This window comes from Durio zibethinus, chromosome 1, assembly GCF_047325235.1.
Source record: "Durio zibethinus cultivar Kanyao isolate XHJ-2024 chromosome 1, ASM4732523v1, whole genome shotgun sequence".
NCBI lineage: Eukaryota > Viridiplantae > Streptophyta > Magnoliopsida > Malvales > Malvaceae > Durio > Durio zibethinus.
The window spans coordinates 30,611,015-30,629,676 of record NC_143162.1 but is presented as its reverse complement, the minus strand read 5'-3'; the positions used below and the strand labels follow the sequence as shown (position 1 = coordinate 30,629,676).

Sequence of the window (18,662 nt, the reverse complement as noted above, 5' to 3'; positions counted from 1 at the left end):
CTCCTTTAAGAAAGCAAATAAAAAAAAAGCTGACAACAAAAGAAGAAAAAATGAATTTTTATCACAGTTAAGAGGGAAGATGATTATGAAGGATTTATTGATGAAGACATTGCTACTAGACAAGCCGTGCAAGATAGTATCCAATCACAACATGAGTGGCACAGAAAACAAGAATTCAGACAAAGAACTAGTGGTTGGAGTAACATATATGAAGAAAGACGAAGCTCTCATGGTTCAGTTGCTGAATATTTTAAAGAAAGAACAAGGAAATCAACTCCAAATGAGTCTGAATTTTCATTAAGGGTAGCTGTTTCTGAATTGGTTAGAAGTAAAAGTTCAAGACAACCAAAAGTAAGTGATTCATTTCTAAAGACATTAAGAAGAAAAATGGGTGAATCAGTATCAAAATTTTTGATATATGATTGACTTCCTTTTCAATTAGCAAATTCCCCATGGTTGCATAATTTGATTTCTGTGGCAGCAGAAGTTGGCCAACATGTAAGACTTCCAACACCTTATGAAGTCTCAGATGTGTATTTAGAGTCTGAGTATCAACAGGTTCATGAATGGGTTAATGGATTAAAAGCTTATTGGAATGAATTGGGTGTCACTTTGATGTGTAATGGTTGGACCAATAGTTTGAATCAAATGCATATTATTAATTTTCTTGTTTACTGTGGTAAAGGAACTATTTTTTGGAAATCTGTAGATGTCTCAAGTGTTCGTAGTAGAGATACAAACTTTTACTACAGATTATTAAATGAAGTTGTGGAAGAAATTGGAGAAAAATACATTGTTCAAATAGTCACTGATAACGAGGCAGCACTTAAGGCCGTAGGAAAAAGACTAATGGAGAAGAGAAAACATTTGTATTGGACAGCATGTTCAGCTCATTGTTTGGACTTGTGCCTTGAAGATATTGGGAGGGAAAAAAATGTGGCAAAGGTTTTGGATGATGCAAAGAAAGTGACTTGTTTTATATACAATCACATTTGGACTGTTAATTTGATGAAGAAATATACACAAGGGAAGCAAATACTTCGTCTTGCTCTTACCCGATTTGCCACTCATTTCATACAATTAAAAGAAATAATGAGGCAAAAGCAAAGTTTGAGAGAGATGTTCAATTCAAAGGTTAGTACTTAGTAATTAGTACAATTATTTAAATCTAGCATCTTTTTATGATATTATTGTTTTAAAATATTAATTTAAAATATATTACTCTAAAAATTTATTGATGAATATATAGGAATTTAAAGATTCAAAATGGGGACAACAAAAATCAAGACCTGCTTATGAAGTCAAAAAAATCATTTTGGGAAAAGATTTTTGAAAAAAAGCAGGTGATATAATAAAAGTTTATGAGCCTTTGGTAAAAGTGTTGCGCCTTGTGGATGGTAATGAAAAACCAACAATGGGCTTTATTTACGAGGCTGTGGATAGAGCTAAACAAGCAATTCAACAAACTTGTCGTTATTCTGCTGAATATGAAAAGATTATTGACAATAGATGGAGTTTCATGCACTCTAACTTGCATTCAGCTGATAAGTAAACCAAGAATATAGATGGTATTTAAAAAATATGTTTATTTTTTATACTTAAATTGCTTATATATTTATTTTTTATTACTTTAATATAATATTATTATAAATTATGTTTAGGTTACTATCTAAATCCACAATTTTAATTTGGAGTGAAACATTCTGCAAATGTATTTAAGGAAACATTAGAAGGTATAAAAGCAGTTATTGAAAAATTAGAACCTTCGATAGATACTCAAATCAGAATGATTAATCAGGTTAGTATTTAATACTATTTTATAACTTTAACATTTGTTTTATGTATTAAAAATTAAATTATTTTTTATTTATTCATTTATTATTGTATTTTCAATCGATGTAGTTGTTATTATTTCGAGGCAAGCATGAAACATTTGGTAGTCCACAAGCACAAAGAGCTTGGAAGCAAATGAATCCAAGTAAATAGTAAGTTAAATAATTATAATTTATTTATATTATTTAATTGTATAGCCCATTAAAATTTAATTTAAATAATTTTATACAGCTGAGTGGTGGATGATATATGGCACTTGTGTTCCTGAATTACAAAAACTAGCAATCAAAGTGCTTAGTCAAACAACATCTGCATCAAATTGTGAACATAATTGGAGCACATTTAGCTATATTCACACCAAAGCAAGAAACAGATTGAAGTTTGAAAGACTCCAAAAACTTGTATATACCTATTATAACATAAGGTTGAGGATGAGACATCAGAAAAGAATGAGCATTGATGAAATAAATAATAGTTTTAATCCTATTAGCCTTGACCATATTTTTGAAGATGATGATCCACTAACAGAATGGTTGCAAGAGAAAGAAAATCCTCTATTAGATGGTCAAAACTCTGATTGGTTGCCTGCAGATAATTCTGATAATGAAATGAATGTTGAATGATCATGTCAATCTCAAGAAAGGAATGTGTCTCATTCAAGTTCAAGTCCAACACCAAGTCAGAGTGATGATGATGGTGGTTTAAGTTCAGATGATGATGGTGATAGAGATGGTGATGGTGATGGTGCGAATTTTGGTGATAATATGGATGCAAATCGACCTTACAGCCCACTTGAAGTAGAATTTGGGCTTGCTGCTACTGGTGGACTTTTTATTAATATGACAGAATACGGAAGAAATTCATTTGCTGAATCTAGTGAGGGTCAAAGTGCACGTACAACTCGATCAAAAGGAAAAGCAAAGAAGCACCACTATGAAATTTCTAGAGGTTCTTCATCTTCAGGTGAGAGACCAAATTCTAGTAACTTTGAGTATAGTGAATCATCTGCTAGTACTCAAAGACATTACTATCCACCAGAACAACATAATTTTCAACCTCCTCATGGTTATCCACCTCCATATGGTTATTATCCACCTCAAATGTATCAAGAACAAAAGTCTCAGAGATGGAGATGGAGTCAACTTGGCTCTCAAAGTGAAGATAGAGAATCTGATCCTCCTCGTCATTCTACCATGTGATAAATTTGAAATATGTATCAATAATTGTAGTTGATGGAATTTGAATTTATTATATTTTTAAGTTTGTAATTTTATTAAATTAAATGCTTGGTATTTAACATATTATGTTTTGTTAATATTTGATTTGTCTAGAATTAATATTGAATATGAACTTGGCCAAGAAAAATTTTATGGATAAACCAAATATGAATGCTTTTTATAATCTAAATAAAATTGTGAATAATTTTTTTAGAAAATAAAAAACATAGAGTGTCATAAACTATTTTTAAAATCATTGAATAAGAGTTTTTATAATTATAATTATAATTATTACATTTTATAATAAATTGTGCAAAAAAAAAAATTCACGACCGTGATGATCGCAGTGACCGCAATTATCTCCGTTATATCTGAAAACACGACAAATGCTATGCGACCGAAAACGTGAATGCAACCGCTATTTAAATCCCTGGTGTGGTCTATTGGAAAGGCATGAAGAGGGAAGTATGATAATTTGTGAGGCAATGCGTCGCTTGTCAGCAATGTAAATATGATATAACAGTTTATCCTGGGCTGCTGCAACCATTTCCAATTCCTGACAAGGTATGGCTAGAGATGTTTATGGACTTCATAGAGAGGTTACCAAAATCTATTGGTAAGAAGGTGATTATGCTGGTGGTTGATAGATTGAGCAAATTTGCTCACTTCATAACCTTTTCTCATCCTTACTCAAGCCATTACTGTGGCTCAAGCTTACTTGGACGATGTTTGTAGGCTGCACGGTGTTCCTAATAGTATTGTATCAGATCAGGACAAGGTTTTTACCAGCTTATTTTGGCAAGAATTATTCAGATTGTTAGGGACAAAACTAAAGCTATCATCTTCTTATCACCCTCAAACTGATGGCCAAACAAAGGTTGTCAATAGGTGTTTGGAGATCTATTTACGGTAAATGACTGGAGAAAGGCCTAAGGATTGGTCTGAGTGGGTGCCTCTGGCTGAATGGTGGTATAAAACTAGCTACCATTCTTCCATTCAGACTACACCATATGAGATATTGTACGGCCAACTTGCCCTGATATACATGCCATATTTACCTGGAGACTCTAAGGTGGGAGAGGTGGACAGAAGTTTAAAAACCAGGGAGGCAACAATACAATTGATAAAATTCCATTTGAATTAAGCTAGGAACAAGATGAAACAGCAGGCTGATAAACACCGATCATACAGGACCTTCACAATAGGAGACTATGTTTTATGTTAAATTGCAATCTTATAGGCAATTATCGATTGCTAACAGGAGGTGCCTTGAGCTTGCAGCAAAATTTTTTGGGCCGTACAAAGTCATACAGAAGATAGGCGTTGTTGCTTACAGGTTGGAGTTGGGGCAAAAGACTTGTATACATCCAGTCTTTCATGTATCTCAGTTGAAGAAACATTCGGAAAGCACCAGCTTAATCCACTCTTCCACTACTTGATGACGATGGAACTCTGACTAAGGAACCAATCCCAATTTTGGACAAAAGGATGAAAAAGAAATGCGGGAAACTGGTAACGGAAGTGCTTGTACAGTGGATCAATTGCTTTCTTGAAGATTTAACTTGGGAGGTCTTATATGAGTTGCAGAAACATTTCGTTGAGCAAATCTATATAAAAATAGCTAAAATGATTTAAATTTGTTTGTTAGTTGATTATTCAGTAACTTCATTATGATGTAATAGTTGGGTGCTTAGTTGTTTTTTAGGTTGTTAATTGCTAATCAGTAAGTTAATTATGATGTAATAATTAATTATATGAATATAATATTTGATTATAATTATAACTCTAAAAAAAATTAACAAATAATATAATAAAAATTTTAACTTTAATTGATTTTTTAGTTTCAAAAAAAACTTTAATTAAAATTTTTAAAAATATGTAAGTACAATGTTGAATTTTTAATTTTAATAATTAAAATTTAAATGTGGATAATCTCATATACTTAAATAATAACTTTAATTCCAAAAGAATGCCCTTGTCATTTTTTTCTCCATAATAATTAATTACATTTTATAAATAAACCTTATTGTTAAATTTAAAATTTTTACTTTTTTGTATAACAAAATTTTATTTTATTTTTATTTTTTAAAAATATAATGGAATTTTTTTGTTTCTATTTCATGTACTTTTACTTTCTATATTACAATTATTTATTTTGACTTTAACTTGGGCTTGATTAAGGTTTCTTTTGTTTGGGCCATTTGCTTGATTGCATTGCGCGTGTTTTGAAGTTGTATTAGCACAATACGGTGCGGTTTTTTGTTCGAAGATTAAACCAGTTAACCTTTCTATTACACTCTCCACCTCCCCAAAGGCGACGGCAACTACGACGGTATCTCCGGTAATATTTTCTGCTTCCTTCTTCTTTCTAATTAGATTTGATTTCATTGCCAATATTTTTTCTTGTATATGTTAAATGATTTTTTGCTCATTGCCAACTTCGTATGTAGCATTAACTTCGACAGCAAATTGATAAAGTTCACTGGCTTTTACAATCTAATTCTCACTAATCGTTCAAAAGTAAGTCAAAATACAATCTGGGTATATCAAAATTGGATTAAAATTTATGAACTTTGGGTTGTTTAAGTATTTTCATGTGCATTCATGATGTTATTCGTAAATTTTAATGCTTTTATTTTGTTTCTTGTACTCTAGGTGAGCTCTGATTCTTAATTAAAGTTCAAACCAAAAAAAAATGATCAAAGTTTACAATTGTCGTCACAAATTGTTGTTGGGGTGGATTGCATTGGTGAGAAGTTATTGTTCAAGTGAATCAACAAGGGATGTTTTAGTTACAAGCAACAAAGTTTGTAAAATCATGATGTCTTCTTCTCCAATGGTGCTTGATACAGCTCTTGATCAAAGTGGGCTAAGGGTTTCACCTGAAGTAGTGGAGGATGTTCTTAAGCGGTTCGAGAATGCTGGTATGTTGGCTTATAGATTTTTTGAATGGGCAGAGAAGCAGCGGAATTATATGCATAGTATTAGGGCTTATCATACTATGATTGAATCTTTGGCTAAGATAAGGCAGTACCAGATCATGTGGGATCTTGTGAATACGATGAGGAACAAGAGCATGTTGAATGTTGAAACGTTTTGTATTATTATGAGAAGGTATGCAAGGGTTCAGAAGGTGGAGGAAGCGATTTATACATTTAATGTCATGGAGAAGTATGGTGTACCGCCAAATTTAGCAGCATTTAATGGCTTACTAAGTACCTTATGTAAGTCCAAGAATGTGAGGAAAGCCCAGGAGATTTTTGATAGAATGAAAGATCAATTTGTGCTGGACTCAAAAACGTATAGTATTTTGCTTGAAGGATGGGGTAGGGCTCCGAATTTGCCAAAAGCTAGGGAGATCTTCAGAGAAATGGTTGATATGGGTTGTGACCCTGATATTGTGACCTATGGTATAATGGTTGACGTTGTCTGCAAGGCAGGGAGGGTGGACGAAGCTATTGGAATTGTTAGGGAAATGGATTCTAATGGTTGCAAGCCAACCTCTTTTATTTACAGTGTTTTGGTCCATACTTATGGGATAGAAAACAGAATTGAAGATGCTGTTGATGCATTCCTAGAGATGGAAAGAAATGGAATCAAGGCAGATGTGGTTGTGTATAATGCTCTGATTGGTGCTTTTTGTAAAGTAAACAAATTAAAGAATGTGTATAGGGTCTTAAATGAGATGGATTCCAAGGGTGTGGCACCAAACGCAAGGACCTGCAACATCATTCTCAACAGCTTGATAGGCCGTGGAGAGACTGATGAAGCTTTTAAGGTGTTCCGCAGGATGATCAAAGAATGTGAACCAGATTCAGACACGTATACAATAATGATAAAGATGTTCTGTGAGAGAGATGACTTAGACATGGCATTTAAAGTATGGAAGTACATGAAATTGAAGCACTTTATCCCAAGCATGCACACATTTTCAGTTCTCATACATGGATTATGTGAGAAGGGCAATGCTGCTAAGGCTTGTGTCCTACTAGAAGAGATGTTAGATAAAGGCATTCAGCCCTCAAGTCTGACCTTTGGGAGGTTAAGACAACTGCTTATAAAAGAAGGGAGAGAAGATGTACTCAAATTTCTTCAGGAGAAAATGAACCTCCTGATCAAAGAACCTTTATATGATTGAAGAATTTTCTTTTCCGCTGTTAGTAATGCTGGACATATGGAATTCAAATACTTGGTTACAACATGGCACATGGTATTAAAGTACATATCAGTTTGTGCAGGTAACTTGTTTCTCTTTGATTTTCTTCTAAAGCGGTGACATTTATTGGTTGGGACACATATAAAAGAAAGAATATATGCTTGCTTCTTTTTTGTTTTCGCTCTCTTCTAACAATTTCAGTTTTGCCTTCTGGCAAAATAGCATCTCTCCTTTTAAATAGAGGTCACAAAAAGGGTGCGCAGAATGCTGCTCCAGATATCAAAGGAAAAGTGCAGGTAAATTTTGAAATTTTTATGAGTTACTTCTGGACCTTGAGTTGGATGTGAAAGTACCCCCACACCAAACTTCCCCAAGTTGTAAGCAATAGGTTTCCCTCTGTACATTGCCATCTACCTGCAAATGTCTAACTAGATTTGTCACTTAGAGGAATGGTTCAGAAATTCAATTAATGCTTTCTTAAGAATGGTAATGCTATATTAATGCTGGACAGTGTCGGAAAGTTCATTGTGTGCATCATATGTTGATGGAAGAATTTAGTCAGAACATTCAAAGTTTTCATAATTTAATAACCAATGTGGTTTTTAATACTTTAAGGCCTAACATTGCTGATATTTCAAGTGAACACAAGTATTATCATGAAACTCTTTATCTAAATGTAACTGCTTACATTTATTTGAAGGTCTAATAACAGAAATCTCTATGGAAACAGATTATATCAGAAAACTCTCTTATTCAATTGAAGAAAGCAGATGACATATTACAACAGTGAGCCATATGAAGCATCCCGCTAGAGGAGTAGCAACCATGTTTAGCTGAATCCTTGTCTATACTCTCTAGTAACTGATGAAAGTGGAGGACGAGGATTGTAATTGGATTTTTGGGCATACTTATAGATATCATAGAATGTTGAATGCAAGATTGGGCTCCCTGTAAGTCACGGTTTCTTTCAAGAGGAAAATAGAACAAATCGGCTCTTCGGTGCAAGGATTTGCTCAGTTCTTGTGTTTTAGATGTTAATAAGAATCAGATGTCAAATTGTCATAGGCAATTAGGCAAGCAAAATAATCATATATGCTGTCTTGATTAATACTGTCTAGTGACTTCTAAGGTCAGATAGATTTATGGATGCAGCCTGGTTATTTGATCTTATACCCATTTTGCGATGTTAATGGGTAACGAATTGAACTCACTCGTACAGTTTGATTTTGTTTAGTGAATTTACGCGCCATCATGAACATGCACCACCCATTTGCTTTCATACAAACTGGAATTTACTAATACGTTGTATTCATTATCTTCATTATAAGAATATTTGCCAAAACTAAATTACCTAGCACAAGTAGCACCTAAGCAAAATGGAGAACAAAACAATAATTCTCAAATTTCTTCATTCAATGGAAAAAAAAAAGGGGTGCGCCGGGGGGGGGGGGGGGGGTTGGAAGATCTATGCCCAATCCACACATGTATTAATCCTTGTCCCCTTGGGGCCAATGACAAGTGGCTAGCAGTAATGTCAGCAAGAAAATCTCTAAATTGACATCACTACTGACTATTGATTGCACCTAGTACGTGTAGAACAAAAACGTAACATTCTAATCAAATATTGTTTACGGTGAAAAGGAATGACATTTGAACTCAGTGTCTCTTTGTTTTTGATTCACTTTTAGAAAGCGTCACTCCCGAAATCTTGTTGATCTCATAAAGTAATCCAGCTGAGAACAAGAAACTGCATTGGATACAAAAATATGTGTTAGTATGTACACTTAAAACACAATGCTGATTTGCCATCAGTTGTGCTGATTGGTCCATATTATTTGTAAAATTTCTTTTCACAAAATGAAACCCTCACAACAAGCAAGCTGTAACTGTTTCCAAAGTCAAAACCATTTCAGGTTTTTATGCTCAAATTGGCCCTCGATTCCACAGCATGGAAACGACTTATTAGGAATTATCTTTGACCAACAAATTTAAAAGAAAAATGCCACGTGTTAGTTATGTCATCAATTGGCTGCGTGAATGCTGACTTGGCAGTAATAAGTTTATTCAATATGTTTATGTTTAGATAAAAATAAGTAAAAGAAAGAAAGAGAAAGGAAAGTAAAAGAAATGAAATGAAATAAATTTTTCTTTTAAAAAAGTTAAATTATGCAATAGATATTTGTATTTTAATTAAATCATGAAATGACTCACTCTATCTTAATTTGTTCAAATTGAATTTTTATACTTCATTTAATGATCGATTTTAGTCAAAATTATTAGTGGTTCAAATTTTTTTTCGGTTAAATTGATGACATGACATGACATTTTAACTTTTTTAACGTGATATTTTTATTTATGTGATTGTCAACTTTATTGACATATAAAGTCCACGTGGTAAAAAACGATAATATAGCAAGTCTTTTTGACATATCATTATTTTTCCTCGTTAACTTTTCTCAAATTATATGGTTCGTCCCTTTACTTTGGTTAAATGGTGAAACTAGTTCTTCTACTTTAATATGTGTTCAAATTTGATTCATATACATTAATTAATTATTGAATTTAAGATTTAACCTAAAGTAAAATAAAACTAAAATAAAAGACAAAAAAACTTTTCAATGCAAATAGGTCAAGTCATAAATAAAGTCAATGAATAGGTCAACACGTTAGTTATATCATACCCATATTTTAAAACAACTTTGTTTAAACCTATTATAAAAAAAAAAATCAATTTTTTTTAATTTTCTTTTTTCTCCTCTTTCATCCTCATTTTCCTCTTATTTCCCTTTACAAGTCTCATTCAATGAACTTATATTTCAATGAGATTTCTAAAGACCAGTGATTGAAAAATTCAATGATCATAGAAAAAATTTATCCCAAAAACCATTAATACACAAAAATCAATTGCTGTTAAATTCTTAAAATTTTTCCAAATCAATCTTTCCAAAAAATTTTCATATTTTTCTTATTTTTTCAATTTTCAATTTCTTTTTTTTTTTTTTACTTTGACTTCTTAACTTTCACAAACTAAACAATAAAAATAAATAAATAAATAATAAATAAAATATTTTTGGGCCTTTAAATTTAGGCTTAAAATCCAATTTCACAATTAAACCCAATTGATCCAAAAATAATTTTAGAACCCAATGTTAAAATGACTTTCGAAACCCATTTAATATCGAAATAATTTTAAAAAAAAATAAAATGTCTACAATTACTTTTATTGTTAATTATGTATCTAGGTTTGTTGATTTTGGATTTCTTGATTTAATATTTACATTTCTGTCATTTTAAAAGCTTTTTATTTTTTTATCTATTTTTTATTTTTTATATTTCAAAAATATTAAAAATAGTTATTGAAAAAAATGAAAATAAATCAAAATAAATAAATAAATAAAAGATAAAGAAAAGATATAATTTAGTTTATGTTGGGTTTATAATCTAATTTGAGATTAATCCAATTTATTAAATTAAGTCAATTAATAATTCAATTATCCAAAAAAATTTATCTAAATATGAAAAAAATGTCATAGTCAAATTAATAATTTTTTTATATGTTATTTTAGGTCAATTTTTAAATTTGATAATTAATTAATATATAGAGATCAAATTTGAACAAACATTAAGCTAGAAGGACTTATTCTATTATTTAACCAAAATATAGGGATGAGCCATATAATTTTAAAAAAAAACTAACGTAGAAAAATGGTGACGTGTTAAATAATTTTGTCATATCATCATCTTTGACCACATGGACTTTACACGTCAACAAAGTCAACGGCCACATAAGCAAAAATGCTACATTAAAAAAGTCAAAAGTCATATCATCAATTCTAAACTGTTGATAATTTGACTAAATTTGATAATTAAATGAAGTATAGAGATTTAATTTGAGCACATTAAGATAGAATGATTAATTTCACTATCAACTAAAGAAAATATATCTATTGTATAATTTGACCTGCATAGAAAAGAAAGGATATATGTATATTTTGGTTGACCAGTTAAAATTAATAAAGAAAAAAAAATGAAAGAAATTTTAATAATTATTATTTGGTCAATGAATGAAAAGAAAAGAAAAGAAAAAAATTAATTATAATATTATGTTCCAATTACACTTGTTTTAATTAAAATTTTTCATTTATTATAGGAATAATTTAAAACTAATTGTTTTAAGTAGAAAGAAAGAAGTAATAGTACATGTATAAAAAAATTATCATTCAAAACAAATAATAGAAATTCAAATTTGTGTTATGACATAAGCACGGTGCACATAATGCAAGAAAATTAAGAGAACGATCTTACAATAGAGTAACAAAAATGCTTTAGAAATCTTCACGCAATCAATCAACAATATCATATAATATCATATAGATAAATGCAAAAAATAAAAGCTAAAAGTTTATTGGGCATCTTTAAAGTAATAGTAAAGGGTGGAAAATGTTTTATCTTTGGCAACTAAAAACAATAATCTAATAAGAAAAGGAAAACTATGTAACTTCTTCTTCTTTATGTATAGGGATGTCAATCTTACTTATATCTAATGAAGAACTTGATTTTTTATTCGAATAAGGATGGAAATAAGTATTACATTATGGGTATGGAGATAAATATGATATAATTTTAAATTTTTATTGATACAGGGATTGAGACGAGTAACATAGCACTTATCATGTACTTGTACTTTACATATATATTTATATATTTAGTAAATAGACTTTTTACTAAATATAAATTATTATTTTAGATTAATTAAAATTATTATATTTTTATTGAAAAAATATATATTAATATATATTTATAAAAAAAATTATGTAAATATACAAGATTAATATAAAAAAACTAAAAAATATATAGTTATTTTTATTTTTTGAAAAGCTATGGGTACGGTGATTTCTCATACCCATTACACACCCATTGAGATTGAAATGGGAATAAATTTGAAATACTCGTGAGAATGGGTATGAGGATCGGTATAAAAATACCTGATAAGGATGAAGAATGCTTTACCCGTCACATATCCTACTCATTAACATCCCTATTTATGTATATTATGGCATATTGGCTACAAAATTGATTAAACAGTGGATTGTTAAGCTTGATAGTAAGCACTCCTCAAAAGTTAAATTATAGATTAATTTGTTACAAAAATTATTTTAATATAATAAAGGTATAAATGTTATTTTACATTTTAAAAAATTTTATTCATTTTTTCCTTAGTTTTTCTCCCAATGTAGGGTAATTGAAAACAAAAGCGTTTGGTGAAAAATAAGGGGTGTTCAATCCCACTCGCTTTCTCTTATTTCAAGTTAAATTCATACTATTAATTTTGGTCATTTTGACCAAAATTTTGAGTTTCCTTAAAGGGTGACAAACGATGCTCCCTCATCTTTTTTTTTTTTTGTTTTCTTAATTTTTTAAAATATATTTTTAAATATTTTAAAATAATTTTTAAAAAGATTTAATTATTTTAAGGTGGGATCCATTTTATACCAAGTTTTTTTTCTTTTTTCTTTTTCCTTTTAGCCTTTTTTTAATCATTTTTTCTTTTTTTTTTTGAAAACTTTAATTAGTGTTTTTTTTTTAATTTAATTTTTTTTGTGTAAAAGCCACTTGATACTAAGGACACGTCACATATTTAGTGTTTTTATTATTATTTTTATATATTTAATAAATATTTTTATTATTTTAAGTTCATTTTTGTTTGACTCACTTGATAGTAATGATATATCATTTTTCAAGTCATTTGCTTTCTTTCTTTTTTTTCTTTAATTTTTTCTATTAATATTTTTTAATGATTTTAATTTTTTTGTGTGACTCATTTGATACCAATGGTATGTAACATTTTTTTCTATTATTTTCCTTTTTTATATATTCAATAAATATTTTTTAAGATTTTAAATTCTTTTTAACTAACATACTTGATATCAATGGTACGGCACATATCAAGTCATTTGCTTTCCTTTTTTCTTTTTTTAGATTTTTTTATCTTTTAAATATTTAATAATTTTTTTATTTTTTAACATTTTTTAAAGTGAAGCCCTTTTGATTAAAAATTTTTTCTTTTTTCTTTTATAACTTGATAATTTTTTATGAAAAGGATATTACAGATATGCCAACATGACATCTAGATTTGGAATTTGTTTTTTTTTTTTGTCCTTTTTTTGTTTTTTTAATTTTTGCTTTTTTAAAACCAATGATTAAGTTTAAAAGAAAACTCATTATTTAGATATATGTATTATATGAATAAAATTATTATTTAATACCCTAATTTAATAAATCTACATGTCATTCTAATTTAACTTCATTTTCTTCCCTTATTTTCTTGTAATTTTTCTTTTTTTCTTTACTTTTTTTTAATTAAATAAATTTTGTAAGAAAAATGCGAATGAACGTATGGATGATAAAATAACTCATATCTCATGTGTTTTGATTTGTCCTAATCTAATATGTACATTTTTTTAAAAAACTTCATGATCGAGTGAAAGTTTTTCCTTTTTTAAAATCGAGATCCGAAACGAATGCAAGTGTGGAGTCTTCCATCTTGCCTTGAGTATACATATAAAATTATTTTTAATTATTATTTCATTTTATATTTATATATGTATTATATTAATTAACTTATTATTTAATATCTTAATTTAATAAAAGTTACTATATTTATAAATAATTAAGATTTAATTCATCTATTCATTATATGAGTTTTACTCATTTTAACTTTTGTTTCATCTTTATTCAATGTGTTGACATAACATTTTACGTTTCTTTCCTTTCCTTTTTCCTTGTCTCTTTTTATTTTTTCAACTTTTTTATAGAAAAATAATGTTAATGGGAGTGCTCATGTAGCATCCCAATTTATTTATTTGTTTATTATTTTTTTAATTAGATCAATTTTACAACAAATGAATCGGTTGATAAAAATGACAAAATAATCAGCATCTGATAGATTTTTACCCATTTTGATTTGATATAGGTGTTTATTGAATCAACTAGAATCAATTTTTTTTTTTATAAAAATCGAATACGGTTAAAAGCACATTTATGATGTTCTACCTTAAACCAACCTATGATATATATAAAAATATATATTTGATTCTCTATTTAATTTTATATTTATATATGATGAAGGATCCATTTACACTAGTGTTACTTTTACACTTTTTTGGATCCTTAGATAAAAATTAAATCTATGACCTATTTGAATCAAAATAATATTTTTAAATTTAGTAATTTTGATCCAATGGTTAAAAAAAAGTGTAAAAGTTATACTAGTGTAAGTAGGTCCTTACTCTTTATATTTATTTATCAGTTTTTTGTTGAAAACTTGGTATTAAGTGGGTCTCGCACACAAAATAAAATAAATAATTTTATTTTATAGAAAATATATTTTGTGAGAATAAAAGGCCAATCTATATATTCACATGTCACTTTCATTAAGGGTTTTTTATACTTTTTGTCTTGTTTACTTTTTAAAATTAGGTAATTTTTTTAAAAAAATTGTGAATAAAAATAAAAAAACAAAAAAAATTTGATTCATAACAATGCGCAGACACCCATTTAGTAATATCTAAATAAAGAAAATATTTCCTTCTTTCTCTAGATTTCTTTTCCATTTTCTTTTCTCCTCTGATTTTAAACATAGGCTTAGCAAATAAAATGTCAAATTGTGCTAGAGGTTCCTATATTTTGTAAAAATTTGAAATTTAGTCCATATACTGTAATTCATACAAAATTAATTCTCGTACTATCTTGATTTAATAATTTTTATCCAATCACTAACTTCATCCATTTTTTGCTATTAAAAATAATAATGTGATCATTGACTTGATGACGTGGATGTTGATTTTGCTAATGCAACAATTGGGATGAATGAAATTAGTTATCAAGTTATGCATATAGTTTTGTACCTATACGAAATTTGAATTTTAATCCCTGTACTTACATGAAATTTGAAATTTAATCCTTCTAATATAAAAATATCTTGAATTTTTAAAATTTTTTTAGTTTTTTAAAAATATAAAATTTTAAAAATGCCATAATATTCTATCACAATTTTAAAAAATATATTATAATATTCTATCATAATTTTCCTATATTGTCACTAAATTAGTCACAATTTTTTATTACCCATGTGAAATACTGTTACTAATTTTGTCATTATTTCTTGTTACATTCCATCATAAAATATAAAATTTGTTAATAATTTGTCACATTTTTCTATTACAATTATAGTATATTGTGGCCATATGAAAAAAATTTACACAAATCAATTAAAAATCTATCACAAATTTGTCAATTTATGATACAAATATGTTACTATACAATTTTAATAAAACTATTATTTTTATTAATTTATTAAATGAATTAGAATTATAATTCAATTGTATAAAGGGTAAAATTATCCATCAAATGGTATTTTTATTCCTTTAAATTAAGTGCTTTTTAAATAATTTTTTTGTAATAAATATAAGTTCAAGATTCTTAATATAATAAAGTAATTTACTAAACTCAATGTGTATTAGTTTCAGAATTAATTTTATTATTTAATTTAATATAATTATTTAGATAAGTTTTTTTGTGAAGATAAAAAAATTGAAAGTTCTCATTATGATACATGACATTGATGCTTCAATTTATCAAATAAATTATTTCCTCTTTTTGTTTTGTTAGAATTTAAAGTTCGTTCTTTAAATAAATAGGATCTCGTCTCTCGTAAGAATTTAAGTTTAAAACTTTTATTTTATTTGGTTGGATAAAATGATCATTCCATTCATGTTCTATTTTAGATTCATTATAAATGCAGCTCTTCTTAATAGTTTGGTTCATTACAAATTTTGTTATACAACATATTTAAACTAATTAAAATAATATTAACTTTGATATATTAATTTAAATTTTATTAATGTTATAATTGATTAATATAAATGATAATAATAACTAATTATATATAATAAAAAAGCATTTTTAAAAAAATATTTTTTACATTAAAAGGACTAAATTTTAAATTTCATACCAGATTAGAAATTAAATTTCAAATTTCGTATGAGTATAAAAACTATTTGTATTATTTAACAACTGATTTCATCTAAGTTACTACGTCAATAGGACAATGCTATCTAAGTAAAGCTAACGCCCACGTCATCAAGTCAATGACAATGTTAGCATTTTTAAAGACAAAAAATTGATAGAGTTAATAATTGGACTAAGATTATAAAATCAAAATGGTATTTTGACTAAATTTATTTGAATTACAATACATAGACTAAATTTTAAAATTTCGCAATGCATAGAGATCTTTGACATAATTTAACTTAAATAAAACTAACAATTGGCTAATTCATGGTTGAAAAATAGCCATCTTATGTATCTTATATAAATATATAAAAGCCAAAACTTCTAACAAAAAAAAAAAAATCTGATATGGATAGTCTACATTTTTAATATGTGGATAATCTAAAAAATTTACATTTGTTAAAAATTAATTATGCAATTCAAATTTAAAATTTAGAATTTAATGGTAAAATATATTTAATTTAAAATATCTTATTTCCATTATTATAAAACACATTCAATGATTCTTATTCATATTTATTTTTAAATGATTAATTGACTAAAATAAATTAAGAACCAAATCAAGAGTAATAGTGTCTTAAATTGAGAGTAATTTATGCTTGATAATTAGAAAAGTCAAGTATAATGTGTATTCAATACATTTGAGAGAAACAAAAAAAGAGATTTTGAAATTAATGTAATAATGATAATAAAATTAAATTTTTATTAGATGATAGTTTTTATACATTCCATAAATTACTCTAATTACTTCCATTTTTAGTTTTTAATAATCTTATCTTATATCTTATCTCTTCTTATATCAATATATAAAAGCTAAAGCCTTTGACTAAAAAGAAATTGTTCAACATGAATAGAGTATATAATTGACATGTGGATAATTTTAAAAATTTGTTATGTATCTTCTAATAACTTAATTACATTTATGTTTTATTATTTACTTTAAATCATTCTTAATTAAATTTACATTAAATGTAATAAAATTTTAATTGCCATCGCCATAGAATAATTTTGTCACCTCTTTTTTCAATTGTAAATATTCAACTCTTAAATTACATTTGTATAAAAAAAATTCAATTGCCAATTTTGTAACTTATGACTTATTTATTTACTACACCATTTAAGCTATGTTATATATATATATATATATATATATATATATATATCTCTGTGTGTGTACGCGCTTAGTAAGTATATATATTATTTTAAAATAATTAATAGATGATTAAATCAATTAAAATTAATTCTAGTATATATAATATCAAATGAATTTCATTATCATTATTACACTAATTTAAAAAATTTTCCTTTTCCATTTCTCCCAAACAAGTTAATACACGTTATGTTTAATTATTACAATTGTCAAGTATAAATTACTCTCAATTTAAAATACTATTATTGATCTTGATTTGGTTCTTAAATTCATTTTAATCAATTAGACATTCAAAAATTACAAATCATTCCATAATTATTTCTAAGACAATAAGACTCATCCTATAAATAAAGGTGTTTTGGGATACTTAAGAAATATATTGTATCATTTCAATATTTTTTTCTCATTGTCTTAATATTTCTTTTGCCATGTAGTAAAAATAGTTTAGGTTCCTTTTTTTTTTCTTTGTGATATTATATATGCAGGTAGATTAGCTGCACAAAATTTAATATAATCAATTACTTCTTAAAGATTTTTATTAATTTATGTTTGGTTTTGTATTATTTTACTTACTATTCTATTTTTTTTTCTTGAGTGAAACTATTCCAAATTATGTTTCATTATAATCATATAATAAGTTATTTTTTGAAAAAAAAATCATTTTGAAAATGTTTTCCCTTAAAAATAATCTGTTTAGGTTCCAAGAAAAATTAAGTAAAATTTTTTGAAAATTTAATGATTTGAATTTTTTTTTTTTTTTTATGTTTTGACTATTGTTGTTAGTTTTATTGCAGTTTTAAATTATATATATTTGTACATATTATTTTATACCTTTTTTGCAAGTTTTTATTATGATATTGACTTGTATACCAAATACCTATTATTATTCTCTTTTTGGATCATGAAACAAGAAAGCAAGCTAGGTGTAGATTAAAATAAAGTGATTGTCTATCATCTATCCTATCATATATATTAAGTATGTATTTTTTAGTTTTTGTATGAAATGATTTTATTTAAGTTATGATTTTTTTTTTTGTTTTAGTCATTAGATATGTTTGTTGCTTTGATATTATCATTTTCATGACTAGCATAAAGTGGAGCTAGTTACTGTTCAAGCGTAAATGAAAATTGTTAAAAATAACTTTTGATTGATTCTATTTTCTAGTTACCATAAAGTGAAGTTAATTATGTCCAACCGTAAATAAAAAATTTTATTGATTATATTTTCATTACC

At 27.1% G+C, this 18,662-nt stretch overlaps 1 protein-coding gene across 4 annotated transcripts; it reads left to right on the top strand.

The window, feature by feature from the left end:
- Window positions 1-5,257: 5,257 nt before the first annotated feature.
- Window positions 5,258-8,462, top strand: APPR6 (Tetratricopeptide repeat (TPR)-like superfamily protein). Of its 4 annotated transcripts, XM_089764621.1 has the most exons (5): window positions 5,270-5,391; window positions 5,501-5,570; window positions 5,706-7,288; window positions 7,429-7,502; window positions 7,937-8,075. In XM_089764621.1, exon 3 carries the CDS (start codon window positions 5,746-5,748, stop codon window positions 7,186-7,188), a length of 1,443 nt encoding a protein of 480 aa, XP_089620747.1. In that variant the 5' UTR covers window positions 5,270-5,391; window positions 5,501-5,570; window positions 5,706-5,745; the 3' UTR covers window positions 7,189-7,288; window positions 7,429-7,502; window positions 7,937-8,075. The 4 variants fall into 4 exon arrangements, with proteins under 4 accessions (XP_022768119.2, XP_089620747.1, XP_089620741.1 ...); XM_089764615.1 differs by having other exon boundaries at window positions 5,706-7,502; window positions 7,937-8,462; XM_089764625.1 differs by lacking the exon at window positions 5,501-5,570 and having other exon boundaries at window positions 5,312-5,391; window positions 7,937-8,462.
- The last annotated feature ends 10,200 nt before the right edge of the window (window positions 8,463-18,662 follow it).

What these genes read in the sequence shown, in the direction of transcription:
- APPR6 (XM_022912384.2), top strand. Translation starts at nt 5,746, where the DNA reads ATGATCAAAGTTTACAATTGTCGTCACAAATTGTTGTTGGGGTGGATT.